Genomic DNA, 26,203 nt, shown 5'->3' with positions numbered 1-26,203 from the left:
GAATACAGGTTTCGAAACCTGATTTTCAGAAAGACATAGATCTGTTGGCAAAGGTAAAGAAAAGAACAACAAGATTAGTTAGGAGCATAAAAGGATATTATTAACAAGATTGGAGTTCTGTAAGTTGTGTTCTCTGAAAGGCATCCGTGTGATGACTATTAAAACTAGGCATCCGTGTAATGACTATTAAGTATATAAAGTTTTAAAAGAGTTAAGTAAATTAAATTTTTAAAACATCTTTACTCTTTTTTAGATGATGCACATAACATAAAGGCATATAAACTTTTACCTAGTGTTATGTAAGTGAGTAGTATGAATAGAAATAAAAAAGATGCTTTTTTTATGCTTTTTTAAGATAAAAAAGACAAATTATTAGAAGGAATGGGCAAATGAAGCAAGTACTTTTTTGAAGGATGTATAACCTTTGCTTCCTTGCATTCAAGTTATCAATACTAACTGTTGGTTTCAACAAAGTTTTACGTTTGGGATTACATAAAAATTAAGAAAGCTAATATAATTTTTCTCCCCTATTTTAAAATGAACTAACCAAGTTGTACTAATGAATGAGATAACTAAAAATGAACGATTAGTTCATTCAGAGAACTGTGGATTTACACATTTTTAAAATGTATTTAAAAAGGAGCAACATTAAAACTGGTAAAGTTTGAAACATGATAATCATGTTTTGATTGAAAGTAAATGAATTTTATATACAGAAACAAGTATTCTTAAAAGTTGTTGGTATGAATTATGATATAAAAAATTTACCTCAGCAAGCCGATATTTGTAGAAAATGGCAGTTAGGGCAGCCGAACTCAGAATAATAGAGAGAAAACAGCTGAGTCTTTGGACATTGGTGAAGAGTGAATTCTGATACTGGAAGCATACCGATGGCCAAATATTAACATCATGAAGATAGTATGTGAGATTCTGATTAAAAATCTAAAAAAAAAAAAAATGTAACAGTCATTTTAATCTATGTGATGAAAATATGAGTTTTAGTTATTGAACCATATAAAGAGTGAATAGTTTGTCATATAAATAGTACTCGTTCATTTCATTTTAGAATTTATTTAATATTTAGAACGGAAATACAGTAATTTTATATAAATTTTTATAATACAAATTAAAAGTAACTGAAAGAATAAAGAAATTTAAATTACTTCAATTCTTTTCAATTGCTTTTGATTTTAATTTATGCAAAAGGTAGTAGTAATGAGTTGTGTTGAGCACTGTTTTTATACCACCTATAGTCTATTTTATTTTATATTCTCACTTTTTATTATTCATTAGTAGTTTAGCTTTACATTCCAAAGCCTCTATGCCACTATGGGTTAATATCTCACCACATAAGGACCACTGTTATGCAAATCTATTGCATCAGTGTACTGATAAATTATTTGTCAGTTGCAATTTTAATTAATATATTTGTTTAATATTTGAAATGCAGTAATTCCATGATGGCGTTGACTTGTGGCTTTCCAATAATATGGGACTCGATGTTGGCTCTGTAACTGTCTTTCCTCAATTTGAATTCATGCTTCCTCAGGTTTGTAATCTGAGAAAGAGGAAGAATCCCATCAGCATTACGCCTGATCCAACTATTCAAGGCCTTATACACCTCAATCAGGACACCTCGCAGGTGCCTAGTCTCCAGATGCTGCAATTTGCAGAACTTAAGGCTTTCTTGGTAAGAGCACCCCTTCGATCCCCTCATCAATTGCGTTTCCCTTCTCTGTACTCATTCTAGCAACTCTACATCTTTCCTAAAATGAGGCCTCTAGACCTGTACACAGTACTCAAGGTGTAGCCCGATCGTTTGTCTGATACAAAGGAATAATCACCTCCTTTTCCCTACTAACAGAATTCCTGTTTATTATTGACAAGACCCCATTACCTGTTCTTGCAGTCTGTATGCAGTGCTCAGCTCAAAAAAATTGACATCTGACTGCACAATTACACCCCAAGGTCTTTTTTCATTTTTCTTCCACCCTAAGTGTAGTACCATACAGTTGGTATGTTTCACTGGGGTTACTGCTACCCATATGCAGTACTTTGCATTTGTCAATATTAAACTTCAGTTGCCCATCTCAGCCCATCTGCCCAACTTTTCGAGATATTCTTGCAGAAGCACACTGTTATTGCTGTCATTAACAACCCTGCCAACCTTTGTATCTTCTGCAAACTTGGACATTAAGCCCATTATACATTCATCAATATCACTGATAAATATACAAAACAACAATGGCCACAGCAATAAACCCTGGGCACTCCACTAATAACATTAGTCCATGAAGAGCAGTGTCCGCTGCTTACCACTCTCTGTCTTCTCCCACTCAACCATTCTTTTATCCATTGTAGCAACTTGCCCTTAATGCCATACGCTCAAATTTGTACAGTAGTCTCCCATATGCAATAGTATCAAAAGCTTTCCTGCAATCCAAGTATATGATATCAAAATTATTTTTTGCATCCAGTTCCTTTGTGACCACATCATAGTATCCAATCAAACTGGTCAGACAAAACTTACCATTTAACAAACCCATGCTGTGTCTGAACTATAACTGCAGTCTTGTCTAGATGATCCTGCAGTGCTTCTTTAATTAGTGAATCCATTATTTTCCCCAGAACAGAAGTTAAACTAAGAGGTCTGTAATTACTCATGTCACCCTTCGATCCCCCTTTATGGATTGGGGATATATTTGCACACCTCGAGTCCAACCATTTGCACACCCCTGAGTCCAACCATGCTCTCATAATAATGGCTAAGGATTTGCTTACTTCCTTTGCCACCTACTTTAATATAACTGGATGGACCTATCCACCTCAGGTGCCTTTGTTATGTTGAACTTAAAACATTTCTCTTACACTCTTAGTAATTACAAAATCATTTAGCTCCCTGTTAGAGGTTAGTAAACATCTGTCCTCCACTTACCAGGTTTTTCATATCAACAAAGAAATATTGTTCAAGATTTAGGCCTAAATGGATGTCAGATAAACTAATTAAACATGTGACAGAGAAGAAAACTGCATGGGATACATATAAATTAACATGTGACACAGACGCCTATGATAGATATAAGCTGGTATATAAGCCTATGATAGATATAAGATAGATATAAGCTATGATAGATATAACCAAGTTACAAAGGAGGTTAGGAAGGTGAAGGCAGATTACGAGAAATCTTTGGCAAAGGATGCACAGAAAAACAGCAAAGAGTTCTTTACTTATGTAAACGCTAGAAGGAAGGGAATGAATCAAATTGGTCCACCTGATATCAATGGTTCAACTGTTGATAATCCTGCTCCGGTAGCTAACAAACTAAATGAATATTTTGCATTCTTGGCCTGCGATCAATCAATTTGCATTCAAAGAACTTATCTTGGAAGCTACTAGGCTTTACATACCAACTAAGAAATACTGTTCAAGGTTTAGGCCTAAATGGATGTCAGATGAACTAATGAGACATATGGCAGAGAAGAAAAATGCATGGGATACATACAAATTAACACGTGACACAGAAGCCTATGATAGATACAAGTTGATCTGTAACCAAGTTACAAAGGAGGTTAGGCAGGCGAAGGCAGATTACGAGATATCTTTGGCAAGGGATGCAAAGAAAAACAGCAAAGAGTTCTTTACTTATGGAAACTCTAGAAGGAAGAGGATGAATCAGATTGGTCCACTGGATATCGATGGGTCAACTGTTGATGATCCTGCTCAGTTAGCCAACAAACTAAATGAATATTTTGCATCGACATTCACACATGAGGAGTTATTCAGCGAGGGGAATGCCAGAGGTGTATTCAACTCTGGTATTAAGCTAGGGAATCTTGTAATCTCTGAGAATAAAGTGGAGGAGAAATTGTTGAAGATAAACACAAGAAAAGCACCTGGGGTGGATGGGATCTATCCAGTTATATTAAAGGAGGCAGCAAAGGAAGTCAGCAAACCCTTAGCCATAATTATAAGAGCTTCCTTGGACTCAGGGGAGGTACCCATTGACTGGAGATGTGCAAATGTGACCCCAATTCACAAAGGAGGATCAAAGGCTGACACAAGTAATTATAGACCTGTGAGTTTAACTTCTGTTCCAGGAAAATTGATGGAGGCACTGGTTAAAGAAGCACCGCAGGATCATCTAGACAAGACTTCAGTTATAGCTCGGACACAGCATGGTTTTGTTAAGGGAAAGTCTTGCCTGACTAATTTGATTGGATACTATGATGCAGTCGCAAAAGAACTGGATGCAGGGAATAACTTTGAAATTATATATTTGGATCTTAGAAAGGCTTTTGATACTGTTGTTGTTGTTATTTGGTGTTTTAGGAGCATTAGCAACTAAGGCCATATTGCTCCGGGATATGCGGTGGTCATTCCCTGACCTTTCCGTATCTTCCGTATTTGGTGGTGACAGGCTCGAACCCCGGTCTAATCAAGAAGCGTGTGCTACGCACTGTTGCTCCTTCCCACCTGGCTACAGAGGCACCGCGTTTGATACTGTTGCACATGGAAGACTGCTGCACAAATTGGAGCAGTGTGGCATTGGAGGTAATCAATGGACACTGCTCATCGTGGACTAATGTTATTAGTGGAGTCCCTCAGGGTTCAGTATTGGGTCCATTGTTTTCTGTATCTATAAATGATATTGATGATGGTATATCAAGCTTAATGTCCAAGTTTGCAGACGATACGAAGGTTGGCAGGGTTGTCAAGGACACTACTGACACTATGCTGCTGCAATAGGATCTGGAAAGGTTGAGCAGATGGGCTGAGAGGTGGCAAATGAAGTTTAACATTGACAAATGTAAAGTACTACATATGGGAAACAGCAACCCCAGAGCAACGTATCAACTCTGTGGTACTACACTGACAGTGGTAGAGAATGAAAAGGACCTGGGGGTGGTTGTGCAGGCAGATATGTAGTTCTCTGAGCAGTGCAGACGGGCTGCAAGAGTAGCTCATGGTGTATTGTCAATGATATATAGGAATTTTTCTAGCAGGGATAAGAAGGCGATTATTCCCTTGTATAAGGCAATGGTGAGACCACACCTAGAGTATTGTATACAGGCCTAGAGGACTCATTTCAAGAAGGATGTAGAGCTGCTGGAACGAGTACAGAGAAGTGCAACAAGAGTAGTGAATGGAACAAAGGGGTGCCCTTACGAAGAAAGGCTTAAGTTTTGCAAATTACGGTGTCTGGAGACTAGGCATCAATGAGGTGATCTGATAGAGGTGTATAAAGCCTTGAATGATTTGAGCATGCTCAATGCTGATGGGATTCTCCCTCTTGCTCAGAATAATCACCTGAGAGGGCATAAATTCAAATTGAGGAAAGACAGATGTAGGATAGACGTGCGGAAATTTGCCTTTAGCCAGTGGGTGGTTGGTTGGTGGAACAGACTTCCATTCCCTTTTCGTGGAAGTTGATAGCCTACATAAGTTTAAGGCTCAGCTGGACAGGTATTTTGAACGAACAGAGGGGTGAAGTGGAAGTGGTTATCTTATTTATTTATTTTTTTAATTAATTTATTTATTTATTTTATTTTATTTTTATTTTTTTATTTTTGGCTGATGCTGCATAATCTTGCTTTCTTGCATCAAATGCCTCTACTAATGCTAATGCTAATTTGGCATGGGGTGGATTCCATCCACCCCAGGCCTAACTGATTGACATAGCTCTCATCATATATTCCCTCCTATTGTGTCTGTTCAGAATTGCAGACACTTTCAAATTTAATCCTAACTCGTGATTTTTTTTAACACTGACCTGTACTTATCAAATAAATCTAGATCTTCTACACTTAATGTTATTAGTCCCAATGTGTACAACAATATCGCTTTTTGTCTCTTTAAAGATGATATCTGCTCTACAACATCAACTTTTGCCCCATGGCAGACATACCCTGATCCTATTTCACCTATCCTTTTTTTGCACAATATATTTCTCGGCACCTCCATAGCCAGGTGGGCAAGAGCAGCAGTGCGTAGCACACACTTCTTGATTAGACCGGGGTTCGAGCCAGTGACCACCAAATAAGGAGGATATGGAAAGGTAAAGGAATTACCATCAGAGCAATATGGCCTTAGTTGCTAATGCTCCTAAAAAAAACCATTATATTTCCCGTCTCCCTCACAACAGAGTCCCTGACAATAACTAGCTCCTCTTGGACTAGTGCATTCTGCCCTGAAGAAAGTTTGCCGCTCTGTTACCCGATGCACAAGGGTGAGCTCTTTCTATACGCATTGAGAACTAGATGGGTCCCGCATTTTAATTCCTTTGAGGGCATATATTGACTCTTCAGACTATCATAGATGCTCATCAGAATCCTGAATTGGTGCCAAATTTCTTGACACACTCTGCACCTAGCACACACAAAGACATCCTCCTTGGCTAGATCATGTCCTGTTCCAGAAAGTCTGCAAACATTTCACAAGTTCACATTTTCTTAGGCTGTGATGCATTTGAGAACTGCTCCCTTCAGTTCTTCCCCAATTCACCGTACTCTTGCTACTTTGTGTCCATTGCTTTGCTGCTCTAGTCTGGAGCATGATTTCCATTTGAATACAATTAATTAACAAGAAAATTAATAAGATTAATAAATTTAATTAACTGTCAATACTACACTAATCTAATAGATTCATAAATACAGTGATATGTATTATGCTATCTAGTTTTGGGGCTTTGAGGGTGAACAGGTATCCTGTGTGTTATCAGACACTCAGTCTAAAACACTGATGGATCCAATATCTTTCTATTACAGAAGATTTAGGAGAGGTCGGGTTGGCCTGTCTCCCTAAAATCCACTCATGCACATCTTCTCGATGGTAAGCCCTGTTACGTCACTTAGGTGGCAACGAACGTGTAGAGTGGTTCTCTTCAAGACGCCTGGTCAGCGTGAAGAGGAAAAGACCAAATCCTCCAGCATATGACAGCACGACAAAACAAATGGCCCTCAGTCCCAGCGGCTTTCACTCCCCCTCTTACAGCAGCGAGAGGATCAGAGTGGAAGCTAACAATCTCTGGGTACGACCAGGCTGCCATGCACGGAAACTGATCTTGGCCTGTTACAATGTAAGATCACTCATCGGTAAAGACAGGATATTAGAGTTGGAAAAGGAATTAGAAAATGTGAATTGGAATATCATCGGTTTGGCTGAAACAAGAAGAAGAAATAAATCACTTATAAGTTTATCAAGTGGAAATCTGTTGTACACCAATGGAAACAGTGAAAGGAGTGAAGGTGGAGTTGGGTTTCTGGTCCATAAAGATTTAAAAAACAACATTTTGGAATTCAAAAGTACATCACCAAGGGTGTCATAACTAACACTCAAGATTTCTAGGAGGTACAAGCTAAAGGTTATAATGATTTATGCACCAACATCGAGCCATGATGATGAAGAGGTTGAAGAAATGTACACCGAAATTGAGAGTCTTCTAGATGAGCAGAAAACCCACTACACTATTATTATGGGGGACTTCAATGCTAAGTTCGGAAAAAGACAAAACAGCGCAGAAAGGGGAACTATAGGAAATTTTGGAATTGGTGAAAGAAATGAAAGAGGTGAAAGACTTGTGGAATTTGCAGAATCTCAAGGACTGTCAGTAATGAACACTTTTTTCAAGAAAAGGGTGAAGTGAAAGTGGACATGGAAGAGTCCAAATGGATTAACTACTAATGAAATCGACTTCATCATCACTAACAGAAGATATATTGTGAATGATGTTACCGTCCTGAATAAGGTAAATGTTGGAAGTGATCACAGAATGGTACGATGTACACTTGATGTAGGAAAGGAAAGAAAAAAACTGACTCGAGTAAATAATACAAAGGTCTTTGAGATAACAGAAGAGGAGAAAATGCAGTATGTACTGGAACTTAAAAACAAGTTTAAGCTTCTGCAGACTGCTCAGAACCAAGATATCGACAAGGAATATTACAACTTTCTGAAAGTGATAAAGCCCAAGAAACCTATAGGGAAAAAGCAATCCAAAGAAGAAAAAATTAGTCAAGAAACACTTGTTATGATGAACCAAAGGAGAAAAATGAAGAGCAAGATAAACACTGACAAGGAGAAAATTGAATATACTGAGTTATGCAAAGCCATTAGAAAGAGACTCAGAGAGAACATAAGAAGATTTCACACAAGAAAAGTAGAACAAGCATTAAGGGAAAACAAAGGATTTAAATCAGCAGCCATGAGCAGTAATACCGAAAGACAAATGATACTGAAACTGAAGAATAGTGATGGTGTACTTATAAACAGCAGAGAAGGCATAATTCAAATAGCAGAAGACTACTATAGAGAATTATACAGGGAGCGAGGGAATGATGCCAGCAGTGGGGAAGATGGATTGCAAATTAGCAACACATACGACATACCCGATATTCTTCCTGATGAGGTAGAACATGCATTGAAGAAAACAAAGAATCAGAAAGCCCTGGGGGAAGATGAAGTTACTGTAGAGTTGTTAAATTTGGGAGGAAGAGACATGACACAAAAAACGGCAAGGCTCTTCACAAAGTGCATTAGAAAAGGTGTGACACCTAAGCAGTGGAATAATACAATCATAGTTTTGCTGCATAAAAAAGGAGGTAAATCAGAAATTGGAAATTATAGACCAATTAGCTTGCTATCCCACATCTACAAGTTGTTACAAGGGTCATTACTAACAGATTAGAAAGAATACTTGATGAGAATCAACCGAAAGAGCAAGCTGGTTTCAGGACAGGATTCTCAACTATGGATCACCTTCACATAATATTACAGCTAATGGAGAAAGCAAATGAATATAAAACACCATTATGCCTGACATTTGTGGATTATGAAAAGGCATTTGACTCCATACAGCACAAGGCAATGTTTCGGGCATCGAAAAGACTAGGCATAGATACGCCACATATTATGATTTTGAAGAAAATATATGAGAATGCTACCTCCTTTATTAGACTAGACAAAGACAGTAGGAAATTTAAAATCGAGAAAGGAGTTCGACAAGGAGACACAATAGCTCCATAGCTGTTTACTGCTGCCCTTGAGGAAGCTTTCAGAAGATTAGACTGGTTGCGGAAAGGAGTCAATGTGAACGGAGAGTACCTAAACAATTTACGATTTGCAGATGACATTGTGGTCATAAGCCACGATCCCAAAGAATTAGAGGAAAATCTTAATCAGTTATGCACAGTTAGTAAGGATTTTGGACTAAAGATGAATAGGGCTAAAATAAAAGTAATGATGAACAAGTATGCCACAGAAAGGGAAATAATGATTGAAGGAGCAGTAATTGAAAAGGTGGAGTCATATACTTATCTGGGACAAGTTATTAGCTGTAATAATGATAAATGGCTGGAAGTCAAGAGAAGAATAAATTTTGGATGGATAGCATTTAGGAAATATAGTCACATACTGAAGAGCAATATCCCAGTTTGTCTGAAATGTAAAATAATGAACCAATGTATACTCCCTACCATGACTTATGGAAGCAAAACTTGGGCACTCACCAAAAGAATGGAAGAGAAGCTGAGAACTACACAGCGAAGAACAGAACGAATTATATTGGGAATCAGACTGTTAGATAAGAAGAGAAACACATGGATTAGGCAGCAAACTCAAGTAAAGGACATTCTTATCAAAACTAAAGAACTAAAATGGTCTTGGGCAGGACACATAGCTCGAAGACATGATGACAGATGGACTAAGAAAATAACAGAATGGTACCAAGAGGAGCTAGAAGAAAACCTGGAAGACAAAGGCGGAGATGGATAGATGAAATTCACGAGTTTGTGGGTAGTAAGTGGATGGCCAGTGCTCAAAACAGAAGGAACTGGAAAGTTGCTGGAGAGGCCTTCATCCTGCAGTGGATTGAAAATGGCTGATGATGATGATCTAGTTTTATGTTATATCTTCTGCTAATAAGTTCGGAATATACGTTAAGCTATATGGTAATGATCACAATTTTAAATTAGTTATCCTTAGTTAACCACAAAGATATATCCCAAAAGTGATTTTGAGTTATAAGTTAATTATAATATATAACAAAATTACCCCACTAATGTCAACCCAACCTAATTGATTCAAACTTTAGATCTACCTATTTACAGGAATTAAAAATTTGAATTCCCCTATCACTCACTCTATACTATAACAATGGTGGCAAGATTCAAATGAAAAATGGTTATACATACAATAAGTAGCAACCTATAAAATCTCTAGCAAAATTAAAAATATAAATAATGAGTGTAACTAAGACTATACAGCCACTTATAGCGTATGATTTAATATGAGAGTTAAGATCAATAAAATGGCAATAGTCTTCAAACACTTATTGATTTCTTTTAATTTAGTTTTGTTTCATATATTGGGCAAGTTGTTGCAGCTCATTTTCAGTATCATTATAATAGTTCACATTATTTGGGTTTGACCTTATTGACAGGTGTCAGTTTAAATTTATTCATAAATGGCTTGTAAATTATCTATTTTATCCTTTTGTTTAGTGTATTCTAAATTATCAGGTAGATGTTCCTTCTGCAACACCATTATTCTTAATAAAAGTGTTGGAGAAGGGTTCAATGATTTTCTATATATATATTTGTAACCCATTTTTGTTGTATTTGCATAGCTTACCCACTCTGCTAACATATTAATTTAACTTACATTATGTTTAGGCAACATATTGTTGGTTAATGGTTATGCTTTGCAGCCACCAGCTTGTGTGTGTTTTTGTTATTTGGGTTTTACGAGCATTAGCAACTAAGCCCATATTGCTCCGGGATATGCGGATATCATTTCCTGACCTTTCTGCATCCTCCATATTTGGTGGTGACGGGCTCGAACCCTGGTCTAATCAAGAAGCGTGTGCTCCCACTGCTGCGCCTTTCCACCTGGCTACGGAGGCGCCTCTTGTGTGTGTGTGACTCTGAATAAAGTTTGAATCTATTTTGCTAAGAGAAAAATATGAAAGGTCCTTATGTATCAAACATCTTTATGTAGTATGCAGGGTTGGTGGAACATGGTAAGCCTGGTAAGAAGGCATAGGGTCACTGAAATTCAAAATTTTATTATAATAATAAAAATACATACACAGACGGTCAGTTTATTAAGCATATGACATAATAATAGACAGTAGCATTTTCTTTAGCTCTCAGAATAATCTCAAGTTGTTGGAGCACACAGACTCCCAAAGGTGCAGAAACATAGGGATGTTGTCCCACACTCGACTGCATCCTTTGGTTGCTTCAGATTGAACGGCAGTGGATCTTTACTGCAACCAGCTCATTCCACCTCACCCCACAAATGCCCGATCAAGTAAAATGAATGGACTAATGAAGCATGAAAAAACCACTTCCCATGTTCCTGGAACTATTCCCAAAAGATCCATACCTTGTTAGACTATGAGCATGAAAGAATTTATCGTCAGAAATTTTAAAAGGCTATATAGATGCTAATTCACCAGTACTAGAGGGACCTAATGTGTGCAAAACTCTCTCCACCCCACCACACTTCTAACATCAGGATTCACTATTGACACCAGGCACAATGGGCCCATTTATGCTGCAGTTCTCATACCCTGGTCCTGCAGTTCTCATACCCTGGTCCTGCAGTTCTCATACCCTGGTCCTGCAGTTCTCATACCCTGGTCCTGCAGTTAGCATGGAATAAATGGAAATGAAATTAATATGACAAAACAACCTTTTCTACTGCTCAAATGTCCAATGTCAGTGTACTTGTGCCCATTGCACCCACAGCCGCTAGTTTTCAGCTGATAAGCATTGACCACATAAACTACCCACTGCTGTAACCTGTTCATAACAGGGCCCAATACACTGTGAATTCTGAAATGCCCCTTTGCATATTACTATTGTTCTGCACTTTCATTAGATGAATTGTGACCCATCTGTTACACTGTATTATTCTTTTGACCCTCTGTTGGTCTCTCTCTCACATCAGTAAACTTCTCTGGACTCAGGGCTGTGAGTGAGTGGATGTTTTCTAGTTGTTAGGCCATTCTTGAATCTAGATTCAAGAATAGTTGTGAATGCCCCAACAGGATGACAGTGTCTGTGACACTTTAACCAATACACCTAATATCAACTATTATACTGCACTCAGTCATTTAGGTTGTATTGTTGTCTTACTTAGTTGTGCGTGCAGGCACGCCACACACACACACACACACACACACACACACACACACACACACACACACACACACAAGGCGCCTCCGTAGCCAGGTGGGCAGGAGCAGCAGTGCGTAGCACACACTTCTTGATTAGACTGGGGTTCGAGCCCGTGACCACCAAATACAGTGGATGCGGAAAGGTCAGGGAATGACCACCACATATCCCCGGAGCAATATGGCCTTAGTTGCTAATGCTCCTAAAAAAAACCAAATAACAATAAAATAACAACACACACACACACAAAAACCTTCCCATTTCACCCATCCATTTGCTCCAAAAGTTTGTCCAGTTCTTCTTTGAATTTATTTAAGCTACCAACTTACACAATGGTAGTTTGTTCCAGCAATTAATCACCCGCTGGCTTAAGGCAGATTTACACACGAGCTATTCTACAAATTTCAGGTGTATCTACTAATCTGGCCACTCAGTGTATACAGAAATGCATTGCACTAAATGAAAAAAGAAGATGCATACCTTTTTAAAGCTTTTATTTGCATCAGTAAGAACAATCTCTCTTTCTATTTGTCCATCATCCTCTTCTACAGATAACCAATGCTCACATTCAAAATAATAGCTTTTTTCTATAAAAATATGAAAATAATTATATGCTACTGAGTGATTTTACACACACATACTCATATATATAAAATATATCCAGATAATATACATATAAAATAAAATACAGACTAGTAAGTAGTTAGCTCTGTAAATATTAGGTTAAGATATTATCTACAGGGCTTTCCAATAGTAACGCTCGATTTTTGTAACGCAATAAAACAAATTGTGAGAGTGATAGTGATCTATTTTTATTTTTATTTTTATTATGAAGTATATGTGTTAACATTATGTTTTAAAAATTATATCAGATAAATGTCCGCCACGGCTTTGTTTGGTTTGGTTAATCCTGGATACCCAATTGGTGATGACGTTATCGCATAAAAGTGGCTCAATTTCAGCAATAACGCGCCTAATGTTGGCCTTTAAGGTGGCAACTCCATGGTTTGTTAGCATAGTTGTTGGGTTAATTGCACTTTATAAGGGTGAAGCCCTAAGTCCTTATGCAGGATTCGCCAAGTTGTCGTCGAAGACAGGCCAAGTTCTTGAGCCCGACCCGGAATGGACTGTTGCGGATTCTCACGCACACTTTCCCGGACTGCAGCAATATTTTCAACGGATCTTGCGTTTCGCTGACGTACAGGCACTTTCAGATTTGCCACAGACCCAGTTGCTTCGAATTTGTTTATTAAACGGTGAATTGTGGATTCTGAAGGACGTTCGTCGACACCATAAACTGCACGGAGTGCACGAAACGTTTGACGAATAGAACATTGGTTTTGATAATAATTTTTTACAATTTCGACTCGTTGCTCAGTCGTGTAACGCTCCATAATAAAATGCAGAGACTAACTGAATACGGCTACCAAAGATACCACCTGTGTGACTGTCGACTTCGTCATGCGCTGTTGCCAAACCGAGCGTTACTATTGGAAAACCCTTTATATATATAAATTAACTACTTAAATTAAAATTAAATGCTAGGAGTTGGAATTATAATTATTTTACACAAAATGTAACAATTAAATGTGTTGTAATAAACTAATGAATGATACAAAATAAAACACAATTATATCACATATAAGAAGACAGCAAAGCCTCAATTAGAACGAATTTGAATAGTATTAAACTTGATTTAGTACAAATTATAAAATGATACCAGACTTTATTTAATACGAGACAAAATTCGGTTAGTATGAATTTTCATTCCAAACTGCGCAAAAATTACACGTGGGTTTTCAATGACTCACACTGCATTGCATCAACCAAACACTCACTGGTTAGTTCGCATATGGATATTGTCATGTGAAGATGTGCTGCAGCTTGTTATCCTCTATATGCGTATAGTACTGTATTATATTTTAAACTTTGATAAATTGCCCCTAACAAATATGGACAAACGGAAGAATACTTGTAGTGCAAATAAGGCAAAAAGAGGAGGCTTGTTATTACATTAGAAAAAAAATTGATGTAATACAGTGACATGCACAGGGCGACAGCAATTCTAAAATAGGCCAAGATGTTGGAATGCATGAATCCTGAATAGTGGAGGAGTTACAGGAGTTTTTATTGACTCATCAAAGAGGAGCCTCAAAGGTATGTTGCACCACAATGGAAATAAATATGGGTCAATTCCAGTATTTCACTCTGTGCATTTGAAAGAAACATATGAGAACTTGAAGAAGCTGTTGACAAACATTAAGAATGAAGGACATGCTGACTTTAAGGCTGACTTTAAAGTGATAGGCATGTTACTTGGACAACAATCTGGCTATACAAAAATGCCTTGCTTTTTGTGTGAGTGGGATAGTCAGGCAAGGATTAAAGACTGGGGCGTCAAAGTCTGGCCAAAGAAGGGCAGTTTGCTGCCTGGATCAATGAATATAGTTCATAAACTACTGGTAGAGCAAAAAATTGTTATCCTCCTTCCACCCTTGTGCATCAGACTTGGTTGATGAAACAGTTTGTGAAAGCTTTACCTCAGGAAGGTCCCTGCTTCAACTGCTGTTGTACTAAACTCCTACTGAAACTAAAACAAGGTATTTTTGTTAGATCTCAAATTCATAAACTGATGAGGGGGCGAGGTTTTGAGGGAACTATGATAAAAGATAAAAACAGGCATGGATTAGCTTCAGGTCTGTTGTTAAGAACTTCTTAGGGAACAATAAGAATCTAGGCTAAAAGAATACAGTTGAAAATACGTTGATAAACTTCAGACAGCAGGGCTGCAACATGAGTGTCAAGATACATTTTTTACACTCCAACATTGACTTCTTCCCAGAAGACCGAGGAAGTGTTAGTAAAGAACATGGCAAGACGTTTCACCAGGGCATTAAAGACATGGAAATGAGGTATCAGGTGAGTGGAATGTCAACATGATGGCTGACTATTGTTGGATGGTGAAGAGAGACTGTAAAGTAGAAGGATCTGCAAGAAAATCAAGATAATCAAAATTTGACCCATTGTAGATCAGTTTTAAAATGAGAGGTGAGTATTTAGTGGACTTTTTTTTTTTTTTTTTTATCACACTGCCCTTTTTAATAGTTTTCAATATGTATTCAAATATAAAAGTCTGGTAAAAGTAGCACTTTGTTATAATTTCAGTCCACAAATATTGCCAAAATACAAATTAGTGAAAATCAAATTTTATTTCATGACCTTTGAAGAAACCTGATTTGATGGAAATAAATGGAAGTCATTTCTGAAATCAGCATTTGAAAATTATTCAGAAACTGCCTTTTCCATGAAAATGTCAGTGTATTTTTTTCAAAATGCAGAATAGTGTTATATGAATCAGCTGAAAAATATTAATTTAAAATTAGCACAACTCTCACATCTAATTGTTGAAGCATGTGTTCTTTACTCTTTACAGCAGTGCATCCAGTCATTATGCTTCTCACAACACATCATGGAAAAGGCCGGCTGGTGTCCATTTTTTGAAGTGTGTCAATATTTTGATTGACATTTCATTTGCTGCCAGTCAAAATAATAAGGCAGTTAACATTAAAAAATTCCCAAATAAGAGAGGTAATTTAAAATGACTGAAATGCATGTAAAAAGCACTGCAGAGGGCATTTTATTTTCAAAAATAATTAAAAATATATATTTTTAAAATAAAAGTGGATTTTTCACCGTCATGTTCATAACAGATTTAAAAGTTCATAACAAATTTAAATGCATAACTGAATAACAACAGTTATACAGTTGTGCATTTAAATTTGTTATGAAATCTGATTGAAAATAAAAGTGGCAATAAAAAGTGACCAATACTGAATTATTTCTTGCTGATTTTTAAGATATAAATGAGTAAAATTTTACCCCATTAACTAAACATGCCTGTAAGGAACAGAAAGAAAATGAGGAAAGGTCTATTCAATATAATGTATGATCAAATTTTTTAAATTGTCACATGTTAAATTAAGGGAGCTTGAAAAAATACAAAACTAAAATAATTATTTTAGTTAAAAATTATTGACATTGGTTCAAATCACCTACAGTCTGGCAATTTAACACATGCCACTTTGCAGTTAATATCTTACATTAACTGCAACAGTGCAGGTCAAATGACTATCCATGTCAAAATAACTTGTGACCATGGAAACATTCTTTTGCAATTTGTTCATGTGTGCAACTTTAATCTTTACCCAAGGGAAAGCCTGTCTCAATAGCCATGAGTCTTGTTTCATAAACATAGCTCAAACATCAGCAGTCAAACTTACTCTTTTCCACTAAGTGAAATAATTTTTTTGTCAAAACTTTTGGTGTTCTGTAACTGTCTCTCAATTGTCCTGGAGCTTATGTTACTATGTGATTCCTGCTCATGATTACATGCACATCATAGTATTTTCACAACTTTTTAACAACCCTTGCATACTGTATAAACACATTCCTTTTTGAACCATTCAATATGCAAAAAAGTTGAACTACTTACTTTTTTCTGGGTATGTCTCTATTCCACAGTCTGAGCTGTAACGTAAATATTAGATAGTTTTTCTCTGTAATTCATGATTAAAATTATCTTGGTGATCCAGGAGTAGACTGCACTGATGATTACTCTCTAAAAAACACTTCATGAAATGAAACTCACCTTTCTTTAATATTGCTAAATATGTGAATGCAATTATAGTCCATTCCGGTTATTTGGGACACATCGGGATTAGTGCATTTTGGTCCGATTAAGAGGCTGCTCCAATTATCCAAAGTTTAACATAAATAGTTAAAAATACCATGTACCCCCCCTTTACAATTGGTTCACTGTACAATCAAATCACGTTATGATGGAGTCACCATAGTAAAGTACCGTTTGTGGATTGAATTTTAATTCTATTAAACAGCGATTCTAATTAGCGAAAATAGGAGGAAAATTATCCACAGACTATAAAAGAAAAGATATATTAAGCACAAATTTACCCTTTATTATCTTACCAATTAAAAAATTAAATGATAAGTGAAAATCGGAAGAATATACGTGATAATCGGAATAATTAATATGTACTGTAATATGTACATATGAACTAGTTGACATTTCTGTTCACTGACATTTGTGGGTGGGGGTTAAAATTTAAAACAGTAAAAAGATAAGCAATCAATAACAAAGAACACGGCACACACAAATTGCAAGTAACACAATACACACAAGTGAGAACGGAGTAATGAGTTACAAAGCTTTAAAAATAGAAATGAAGAGAAGATCTGAAAATTAATTTTTTTATATGATTGAAGATTTCATGGAAGTGAAACACATTTCACCATAATAACCCACAGAATTCCAGCTGTCGGTATTATTGCAAATTCAGTAAGATCAAGTTTACCGTCTGTTTATGATAGATTTCACTAACAGAAAAGCCCAATAAACAGGTGACTGCTAATTGTTTTTATTGTTTTATGGTTGTGACCTCCAGAATTTCAACTGAACCATGTGGTACTGTCAGAGACAATCGTAGGGTAATCTCCGGTGCTGCAGTCTCCTGCACCAATTAAACGGCATGCTGTCCCAATTAAGCGAAGTAAACCTTGGCTATTTTCTTGATTGATTTCTGTTTTTTAAGATTTGTCCCAAATAAACGGCTGCCCCGATTAACTGGTGGCCCAAATAGCCAGAATCCACTGTAGTTGGAGAATTTGAAAATGAATAGGTTTACTGGCATCATTTACTGATAATATTGTAGTAGGATTATCAAATAAAGAATTTCGGGAGTTAAATACTACTATACTATACTCAATAGCCATGAGGTGGAATTTGTGAAGCAGTACTTGGTGGGGGAAGTAAGTTACCTATTAATACAAAATTTAGTACATAGGTCTCTAAGAATATTTTAAATACTTTCTGAAATTTTGAAATGGACTAGAGCTTTCATTCTAAATTTAAGGCTAATAATCTTCTTGGAGAAATGAAAGAAAGGGAAGCTAGTAACCAGACTTGGACATAAAACTTTCTATGAACCTTCTGCTTTAGCTGTTATGTTCTTGGTTTTTCAAATGCCAGTACTTATGGTTCCTAACAAGATGAGGCCAGGGCAGATGAAATCGTTCTTTATTCTATTTTAATTTTCATTATTCTTCATCCTTTCATATTCTATTCCCAAATCTGGAACTCAATTATGTAAATTGAGTAAATATATTTCTTTTAAAAACTTGAAAACAATTTCTTTAGAGTTACAGCTGAAATTTTAAACAACTTACCTGTTGATAAATCTGTAACTATCACATTTTTCAGATACCAAGATGGTGATATTCCTTTATTATTGTGCCATACTTGAACTTTTAATAATGGACCCAAACTTGTTTTTGTTCTGTGAAAAGTAACATACTGATAAAAATACAAATAGTAGATAAACACATGCGCTCTCTCTCTCTCTCTGACCTTACTAAATGCTAGCATAGACTGATTCTATTGAAATGGAATGTCATTAGCATTAAATTTAGCAGTAGCATGTTGCATGCTAATACAGCAACAGAAAAAAAAACCCTACCTACATTATTTTGTCCTTCCCCTCTAGTTCCTCCTTAAATTTATTAAAACTACCCACTTCCACAATACCAGATTAGAAGTGTCTTCAAACAAACTTTTATGTCCCCTTATGAGAGTCATCTGAGAAAGAATAAGGATGCATTCAGCATTTAGTTTACTGAATACATTTACACCCTTAAAACACTTCAATCAGGTTTGTAGGTACCTAGATACCTACAAACCTGATTGGAGCATTTAAAGTACTTAGTTTCCAAACAATGTAATTTACTGCAGGTTCCACCTTTTGTGTTCCTGACTAATCTTGTTGCTCCTCCTCCCTGCACCCATTCTGAAAGATCCACATCCTTCCTAAAATGAGGCTTCCACACCTGTACACAGTACTGAAAATGTATACAGTACATATTACTCAAGATGTGGCAATCATTACAATAATCATCTTTAAAAATGTCATTCATATCTTATTATGTGTTTGTTGGTAATTTCAGGGATCTAAATATCAGAAATACTGCACTGCCATTTTTGTTTTATGATACAGTTAATTTCTGAACAAACACTGTAGTAGTTGCTTTCAGTTTCACACTGATTATCAGATAGCAATCGGGCAGAATACTGAGATGCATTATTTACACTTAATGGTATTAGCATTAGTTGAGGCATACAATGCAAGAAAGCAAGCTTATGCAGCATCAGCCAAAAAAAAAAAAAAAAACACTTTCATTTTGCCCATCCATTCACTCCATATGCCGCCTAGCTCAGCCTTAAATTTATTTAAGCTATCAACTTCCACAACAAGAGATGCAACTCTGTTCCCGCAATCAACTAACTGCTGGCTTTTTTTTTTTTTAATGAAAGCACCAAACATGAAAGGTATTAAAACCTATAGTACTTAGTACCATGCATGGGTTGAAGATTGAGAAGACAAAAGAAGATATCTGTTGACATTAGACTTGAACTTCTGTAGACTATAATTTTCAGAAAATACATATGAAGGAAGGTTGTTCCAGAAATCGGCAGTTGAATGAATAACAAGGAAGACGAAAAGTTGGTTCTGTGAGTGTGAAGTTGGACAGTAAATGGATATTGGCTGGTGGCGGCACGTGTTCAGATTGTTTTGAAAGAGAACGGGAAATATAGAAGCCAATTCAGAAGAACAGTACCCATGGAAGTATCTGTAGAAAAGGCATGCATCAGAAACAGTACGTTTATGAGACAGAGGGTGGAGAGACTCTGTTAGAGATGAGTCATTAATTAACCTAATTACCCTCTTTTGAATGGAATTTAGAAGCCCGAGAGAAAATTTGGGGGCACCAACCCAGATGTGGGAACAATTTTCATTGTAGGACGGATTTGTGATTTGTACAGAGTGAAGAGCTGCTTGGAAGAAAAGTAACGCTGAAAGCAAAAGAGAAAACCAAGTTTTTAGATGCAAAGGAAGCAATATTTGTAATGTGCTTGTGCCAAAAGAAATTAGAAGTCAGGGTAATCCCCAAAAGAAATAGATCATCTTGCTTAGAAATCAGAGTGTTACCAAAGATAAGCATAGGAGCAGAAGGATCCTTTTTGCGAGATCTGTATATCATCATTCTTCTCTTTCTTGGTGATTTCCTTCTACTCTCTCTCTCTCTCTCTCTCTCTCTCTCTCTCTCTCTCTCTCTCTCTCTCTCTCTCTCTCTCTCTCTCTCTCTCTCTCTCTCTCTCTCTTTCTGGGTAACTTGGGAATTTTCTTTTTTTTTTTTTGGCTAGTACAGCATAAGTCTCAGGCTTCCTTGCACCCTATAGCTAATAATAATAATAATAATAATATAAGACAGGACTGAGTTTTAGAAGGATTGAAATCAACTAAGATGTGTTTGCCTCACTGGAAATCGACATTTAAGGAATTGGTAAGATATTCGAGAAGTTGAAGCTGATTGAGCAGGGTGAGGTTTCTCAAACTGGAAAGTGGAATGCAATATGCTATCATCAGCAAAACTATGGATAGGATTTCCGGTCAATGGAAGAAGGTTATTAATATATAAGAGGTAAAGAGTTGGGGGAAAGAACTGAACCTTGGGGGACACCAGCATTAGTGGAGGAATTAAAATACAGAGAGCCATCTAACATCTACCAGTGAGTGATCAGAGAGAAAACAGGGAAAAAAAAAAAAAAAAACAGTTGGCAAACCATAAAGTGAAAACTTGTTTAGAAAACCTTTATGCTAAACATGATTGAAAGATGTCAAGAGCAACTGCTTGTGTTTCACCAAACTTTTCAATTGAATTTCTCCATAAATGGGTAACACAAGCCAGAATATCACCAGTGGATCGACTCTGACGGATCCATACTGGCAATCGTTGACCAGACAATGGAAGGTTTCTAGATAGCTTAAGATTTGGCAGTTAATTGATTTCTCCATTACTTTAGCAAGAGTAGAAGTAATTGCAATGGGATGATAATTGGATGAGAATGATTAGTCACCCTTTTTAGAAACTGGCTGGATATCAGCAAATTTCCAAGCAGAAGGAAAAACACTTTTGGAATAAGAAAGTGAAAAAAGGTGGCAAACAACAGGAGTAAGTTCAGGAGCACAGGTTTTGAGAACTAGTGGAGAAATACCATCAGGACCTGGAGCTTTCTTAGCATCAAGGTTCGTCAAAATCTTTCTGACATCCTTTTGATGGAAGACCACAGGAAGAATTGAATGGAGCATACTGGGCATGGTGGGTGGTGTTTTTACCAATATCATTAATACATGAGTTGGAAGAAAAATGGGAAACTAGAGGTCAGCTTTATCCTTGGCTGAAGTGACAATATTCTGTCAAAACCAGATGATTTTGACAGAATTGGGAGCAGAGATGGGCAAAAGTTGAGGCCAATAGCTTTGGCGAGAGATCAGAATGCTCAGCTATCATTAGGGCAAGAAGCAAGTTTTCTACTCTTAGTCTGTTCAACATCTATTTTGGACTGATTAATAACTGCTTTACAATTGTTGCAAGCTTTGGTGTAGGCAGAAAATGGAACTGAAGAATTGGAAGCAAGGCAATTACGATATGCAACATTCTTCTCTTGAACAGCCTTAACACATTTATTGGAAAACCAAGGTTTCGATAAAGGACGAGATTTTAAGGTGGAGTGTGAAATGAAGGATTCTATTCCTACAAGAATAATTTCACTGACACGACCTAAGCAAATGTTGACATCACAAGTTTTGAAACAGTAATCCGACCAAGGAAAAGAAGAAAAGAAATCTTGCAGGTCATCCCATTTTGCATTCTTGTAATGCCAAACAACACAAGGTTGGGAATAGCCATGAGATAAGGCTCCATTGGAGAAGAGACAATCAAATTTCTGCACATCTATTCTACAACTGTCTTTCCTCAATTTGAATCTATGCACTCTCAGGTTCGTAATGTGAACAAAGGAAGAATCCTGTCAGCACTGAGCTTGCTCAACCCGTTCAAGGCCTTATATACCTCAATCAGTTCACCTCACAGGTGACCTTATTCTCCTGTCTCAAAGATTTTCATAATATGGAAATTAATATAATTACAGAAAAACTTTATTGTAAGTCTACCCCAACTATACATTCCTGATACATTCTATAAAACTACATGATGAAGTGGCAAAGAACATAATGAATGCAGAGCAAAACTAAAAACCATGTAACAATAAAAAACTACCAAAAATGAAAAAAAATCAATCTTTTGAATGGTTTCAAAATTTGCAGACATTCTTGGTGTTCTGAGCATAGACTTATCTGCCATATTTTCACCATCAATGTTAACTGAACAATTTGCACTACTAATGCCTGATAAACATTCATTGCTAAAATGAACTTTGAGCACTGTAAATATTTCACCAGCTTTCATATTTTCATTCAACAAAAAACCTTATAACAACTTACTGTGCAACAGAACCTGGCACTTACTCTTCAGACATGATGCTGAATACTGATTAAACTAGTCTTGTTACATCTACTATTGCTAATAGTTATCTCCCCACCCAATAATATTGTAATAGATTTTTTTTGGATCCCTATATTTCTTTACAAGCCAAAAAATGTCATATTGATATTGAATTGTGACCACCCCATCCATAATGGATTATGCCCCATAGCTTGCTATATAAAAACCTAAACATCTTTGTAGAGCAGTGGTTGCTTAATATGGGGGCGCCTCCATAGCCAGGTGGGAAGGAGCAACAGTGCGTAGCACACGCTTCTTGATTAGACCGGGGTTTGAGCCCATCAACACCAAATACGGAGGATGTGGAAAGGTCAGGGAATGACCACCGCATATTCCCGGAGCAATATGGCCTTAGTTGCTAATGCTCCTAAAAACCAAATAACAACAACAACAGCTTAATATGGGATATGTTTTGCTGGTGAAGATTAGAATCCCTGGTGAGCATGGACCAATATTTCACTGGTGAGGTCTAATAGCAGCTCTTAGGAGACCATGTGTATCCTGCCATGTTGCATTTTTTCCCAGACAGGAATGGGATCTTCCAAAATGATAATGTGCCTTGTTATCAGGCCCATACGCACATGAGTGGTTTGAGGAACACAATGAAGACATCACCCATCTTGATTGGCCTCCAAATTTGCCAACTTCAACCCAACTGAATGGCTGCGGGTTGCATGAATGTGCTGTATGGACATGCAACCATCATTTATTCTGAAACTGTTGAAAGCCTTTGCAGGCAGTATGGCTGTAGATCCCTATGGACATCTTCAGACATCTAGTGGAGTCAATGCCTAGGCAAATAGTAGCTGTTTTCTGTGTGAATGATGGCCCAACATGATATTAGGTCAACATCATCAGCCATTTTCACTCCACTGCAGGATGAAGGCCTCTCCAGCAACTTTCCAGTTCCTTCTGCTTTGTGCAATGGACATCCATTTACTACCCAGGTGAATTTTATCTCCCATCTCCTTTGTTGTCTTCCAGGTTTTCTCCTAGCTCCTCTTGGAAGACACGATGACAGTCCATCTGTCATCATGTCTTCCAGCTATGTGTCCTGCCGAAGACCATTTTAGTTCTTTAGTTTTGACAAGAATGTCCTTTACTTGTGTTTGCTGCCTAATCCATGTTTCTCTTCTTATCTAACAGTCCGATTCCTAATATAATTCATTCCATTTTCGCTGTGTAGTTCTCAGCTTCTCTTCCATTCTTTTGGTGAGTGCTCTAGTTTCACTTCCATAAGTCATGGTGGGAAGTAATAAATATCTTTATTGCAGGCAGTAATTGGTTACATGATTGCCTGATGCAATAATACCCACAACAGCGACAATGCTAGCGGTTGTATACACATTGGTTCATTATTTTACGTTTCAGACAAACTGGGATATTGCTCCTCAGTATGTAATTATATTTCCTGAATGATACAATCCAAAATTTATTCTTCTCTTGACTTCCAGCCATTTATCATTATCACAGCTAATGACTTATCCCAGATAAGTATATGAATCCACCTTTTCAATTACTGCTCATTCATTGATTATATCCCTTTCTGTGGCATACTTTTTAATCATTACTTTTGTTTTAGCCATATTCACCTTTAGTCCGAAATCCTGCATAACTGATTAAGATTTTCCTCTAATTCTTTGGGATCATGGGCTTATGATTACAATGTCACCTGCAAATTGTAGATGGTTTAGGTACTCTCCATTCACATTGGCTCCTTTCTGCGACCAGTATAATTTTCTGAAAGCTTTCTCAAGGGCAGCAGTAAACAACATCAGAGATATTGTGTCTCCTTGTCGAACTCCTTTCTCAATTTTAAATTTGCTACTGTCTTTGTCAAGTCTAATAAAGGAGGTAGCATTCTGATATATTTTCTTCAAAATCATAATGTATGGGGTGCCTACATCTTGTCTTTCCAGTGCTTGAAACATTGCCTTATGCTGTGGGGAGTCAAATGGCAGGCATAATGGTGTTTTATATTCATTTGCTTTCTCTATTAGTTGCGATATTATGTGAAGGTGTTCCATAGTTGAGAATCCTGTCCTAAAGCCAGCTTGCTCTTTCGGTTGATTCTCATCGAGTATTCTTTCTAATCTGTTAGTAATGACCCTTGTGAACAACTTGTAGATTTCGGATAACAAGCTAATTGGTCTATAATTTCCAATTTCTGATTTATCTCCTTTCTTATGCAGCAAAACTATAATTGCATTATTCCACTCCTTAGGCGTCATGCCTTTTCTAATGCATTATATAAAGTCTTGCCACTTTCTGTGTCATCTCTTCCTCCCAATTTTAGCAGCTCTACAGTAACTTCATGCTTTCTGATTCTTCATTTTCTTCAACGCTTTTGCAAAAGTGGACCAAAAGTGTTACTAATTTGTGATCCATCTTCCCCACGACGGCATCACGTAAGTGGTCACAATTCAGTGATTCCTGAGTGTATATGTTCCTGAGTTCGTTCTGCATTCGCCACACCTACCTAATACCTCACGGGGCCACTTTTGCCCATAAATGTCTTGGCACGGACTCCAAAAGGTGTTTCAGGGTATTCTCTGATAGTACTACCCATGCATTGCACAATTCATCCAGTGATGCCTCAGTATTGTCAATCGAATGGTAGCAATATCGAATGTCCTTTTCCACTCAGTCCTAAACTTGCTCAATTGGGTTAAGATCAGGTGAGTTGGGTGACCATGCAAGGAAGATGCATGTCAGTGATAATAGAAAGGTAGTCGCTTTCATAAACCTGTTTATTAACAGTGATCAGAGAACCCAGGAGAAACAGTCACCAAACCATGACACCACTGCCTCGGCTTGTTGAACACCAGCAGCGCATCCAAGTGCCATGGCCTCATGTTGCTTTCTCCAAATGTGGATATGCCATTTGGCATGAATGGTATATCCAACTGGAAACAAGATTCATCAGACCAGGCAACAGATTTCCATGTGTCAGTAGTCCAGTGTTAGTGTTTACGTGCCCATGAAAGATGCAGTTTCTTGTGTTTTGCAGCATTTGAAACTAGGTACCCACAACGAGATCTGAATGAGGTACTGAAGGTTCTGAATGGATTGAGTAAGCTTAATGTTGATGGCACCCTTACTCTAGCTCAGACAATACACCTAAGGGGGCATAAATTTAAGCTGAGGAAGGATGGTTACAGGACAGATGTGTGAAAGTGAGTGTGTGGAAGAATTAGACAATGAATGTCAGAAGCATTAGCATTAGCATTAGTAGAGGCATTTGATGCAAGAAAGCAAGCTTATGCAGCATCAGCCAAAAAAAAAAAAAAAAAAAACCCACTTCCACTTCACCCCTCTGTTCGTTCAAAATACCTGTCCAGCTGAGCCTTAAACTTATTTAGGCTATCAACCTCCACCACAAGGGATGGCAGTCTGTTCCACCAACCAACCACCCGCTGGCTAAAGGCAAATTTCCGCACGTCTATCCTACATCTGTCTTTCCTCAATTTGAATTTATGCCCTCTCAGGTGATTTTTCTGAGCAAGAGGAAGAATCCCATCAGCATTGAGCATGCTTAAACCATTCAAGG

At 37.2% G+C, this 26,203-nt stretch overlaps 1 protein-coding gene across 1 annotated transcript in view; it reads right to left on the bottom strand.

Annotated features, from left to right (window-relative positions):
* LOC150079403 (polycystin-1-like protein 1) overlaps window positions 1-26,203 on the bottom strand; it is a 445,550-nt gene that overhangs the window by 143,130 nt on the left and 276,217 nt on the right. The window contains exons 26-28 of the mRNA XM_090383053.1: window positions 18,421-18,530; window positions 12,658-12,764; window positions 769-942 (exon numbers count right to left, since the gene is read on the bottom strand). Of these exons, the coding sequence (XP_090239179.1) occupies window positions 769-942; window positions 12,658-12,764; window positions 18,421-18,530 (391 nt within the window). The remainder of the gene's footprint in view (window positions 1-768; window positions 943-12,657; window positions 12,765-18,420; window positions 18,531-26,203) is intronic.

Source organism: Mastigoproctus giganteus, chromosome 10, assembly GCF_048544385.1.
Source record: "Mastigoproctus giganteus isolate SK-2022 chromosome 10, ASM4854438v1, whole genome shotgun sequence".
NCBI classification, from domain to species: domain Eukaryota; kingdom Metazoa; phylum Arthropoda; class Arachnida; order Uropygi; family Thelyphonidae; genus Mastigoproctus; species Mastigoproctus giganteus.
The sequence above is the reverse complement of the archived record's forward strand: the minus strand, read 5'-3'. Positions and strand labels throughout refer to the sequence as shown.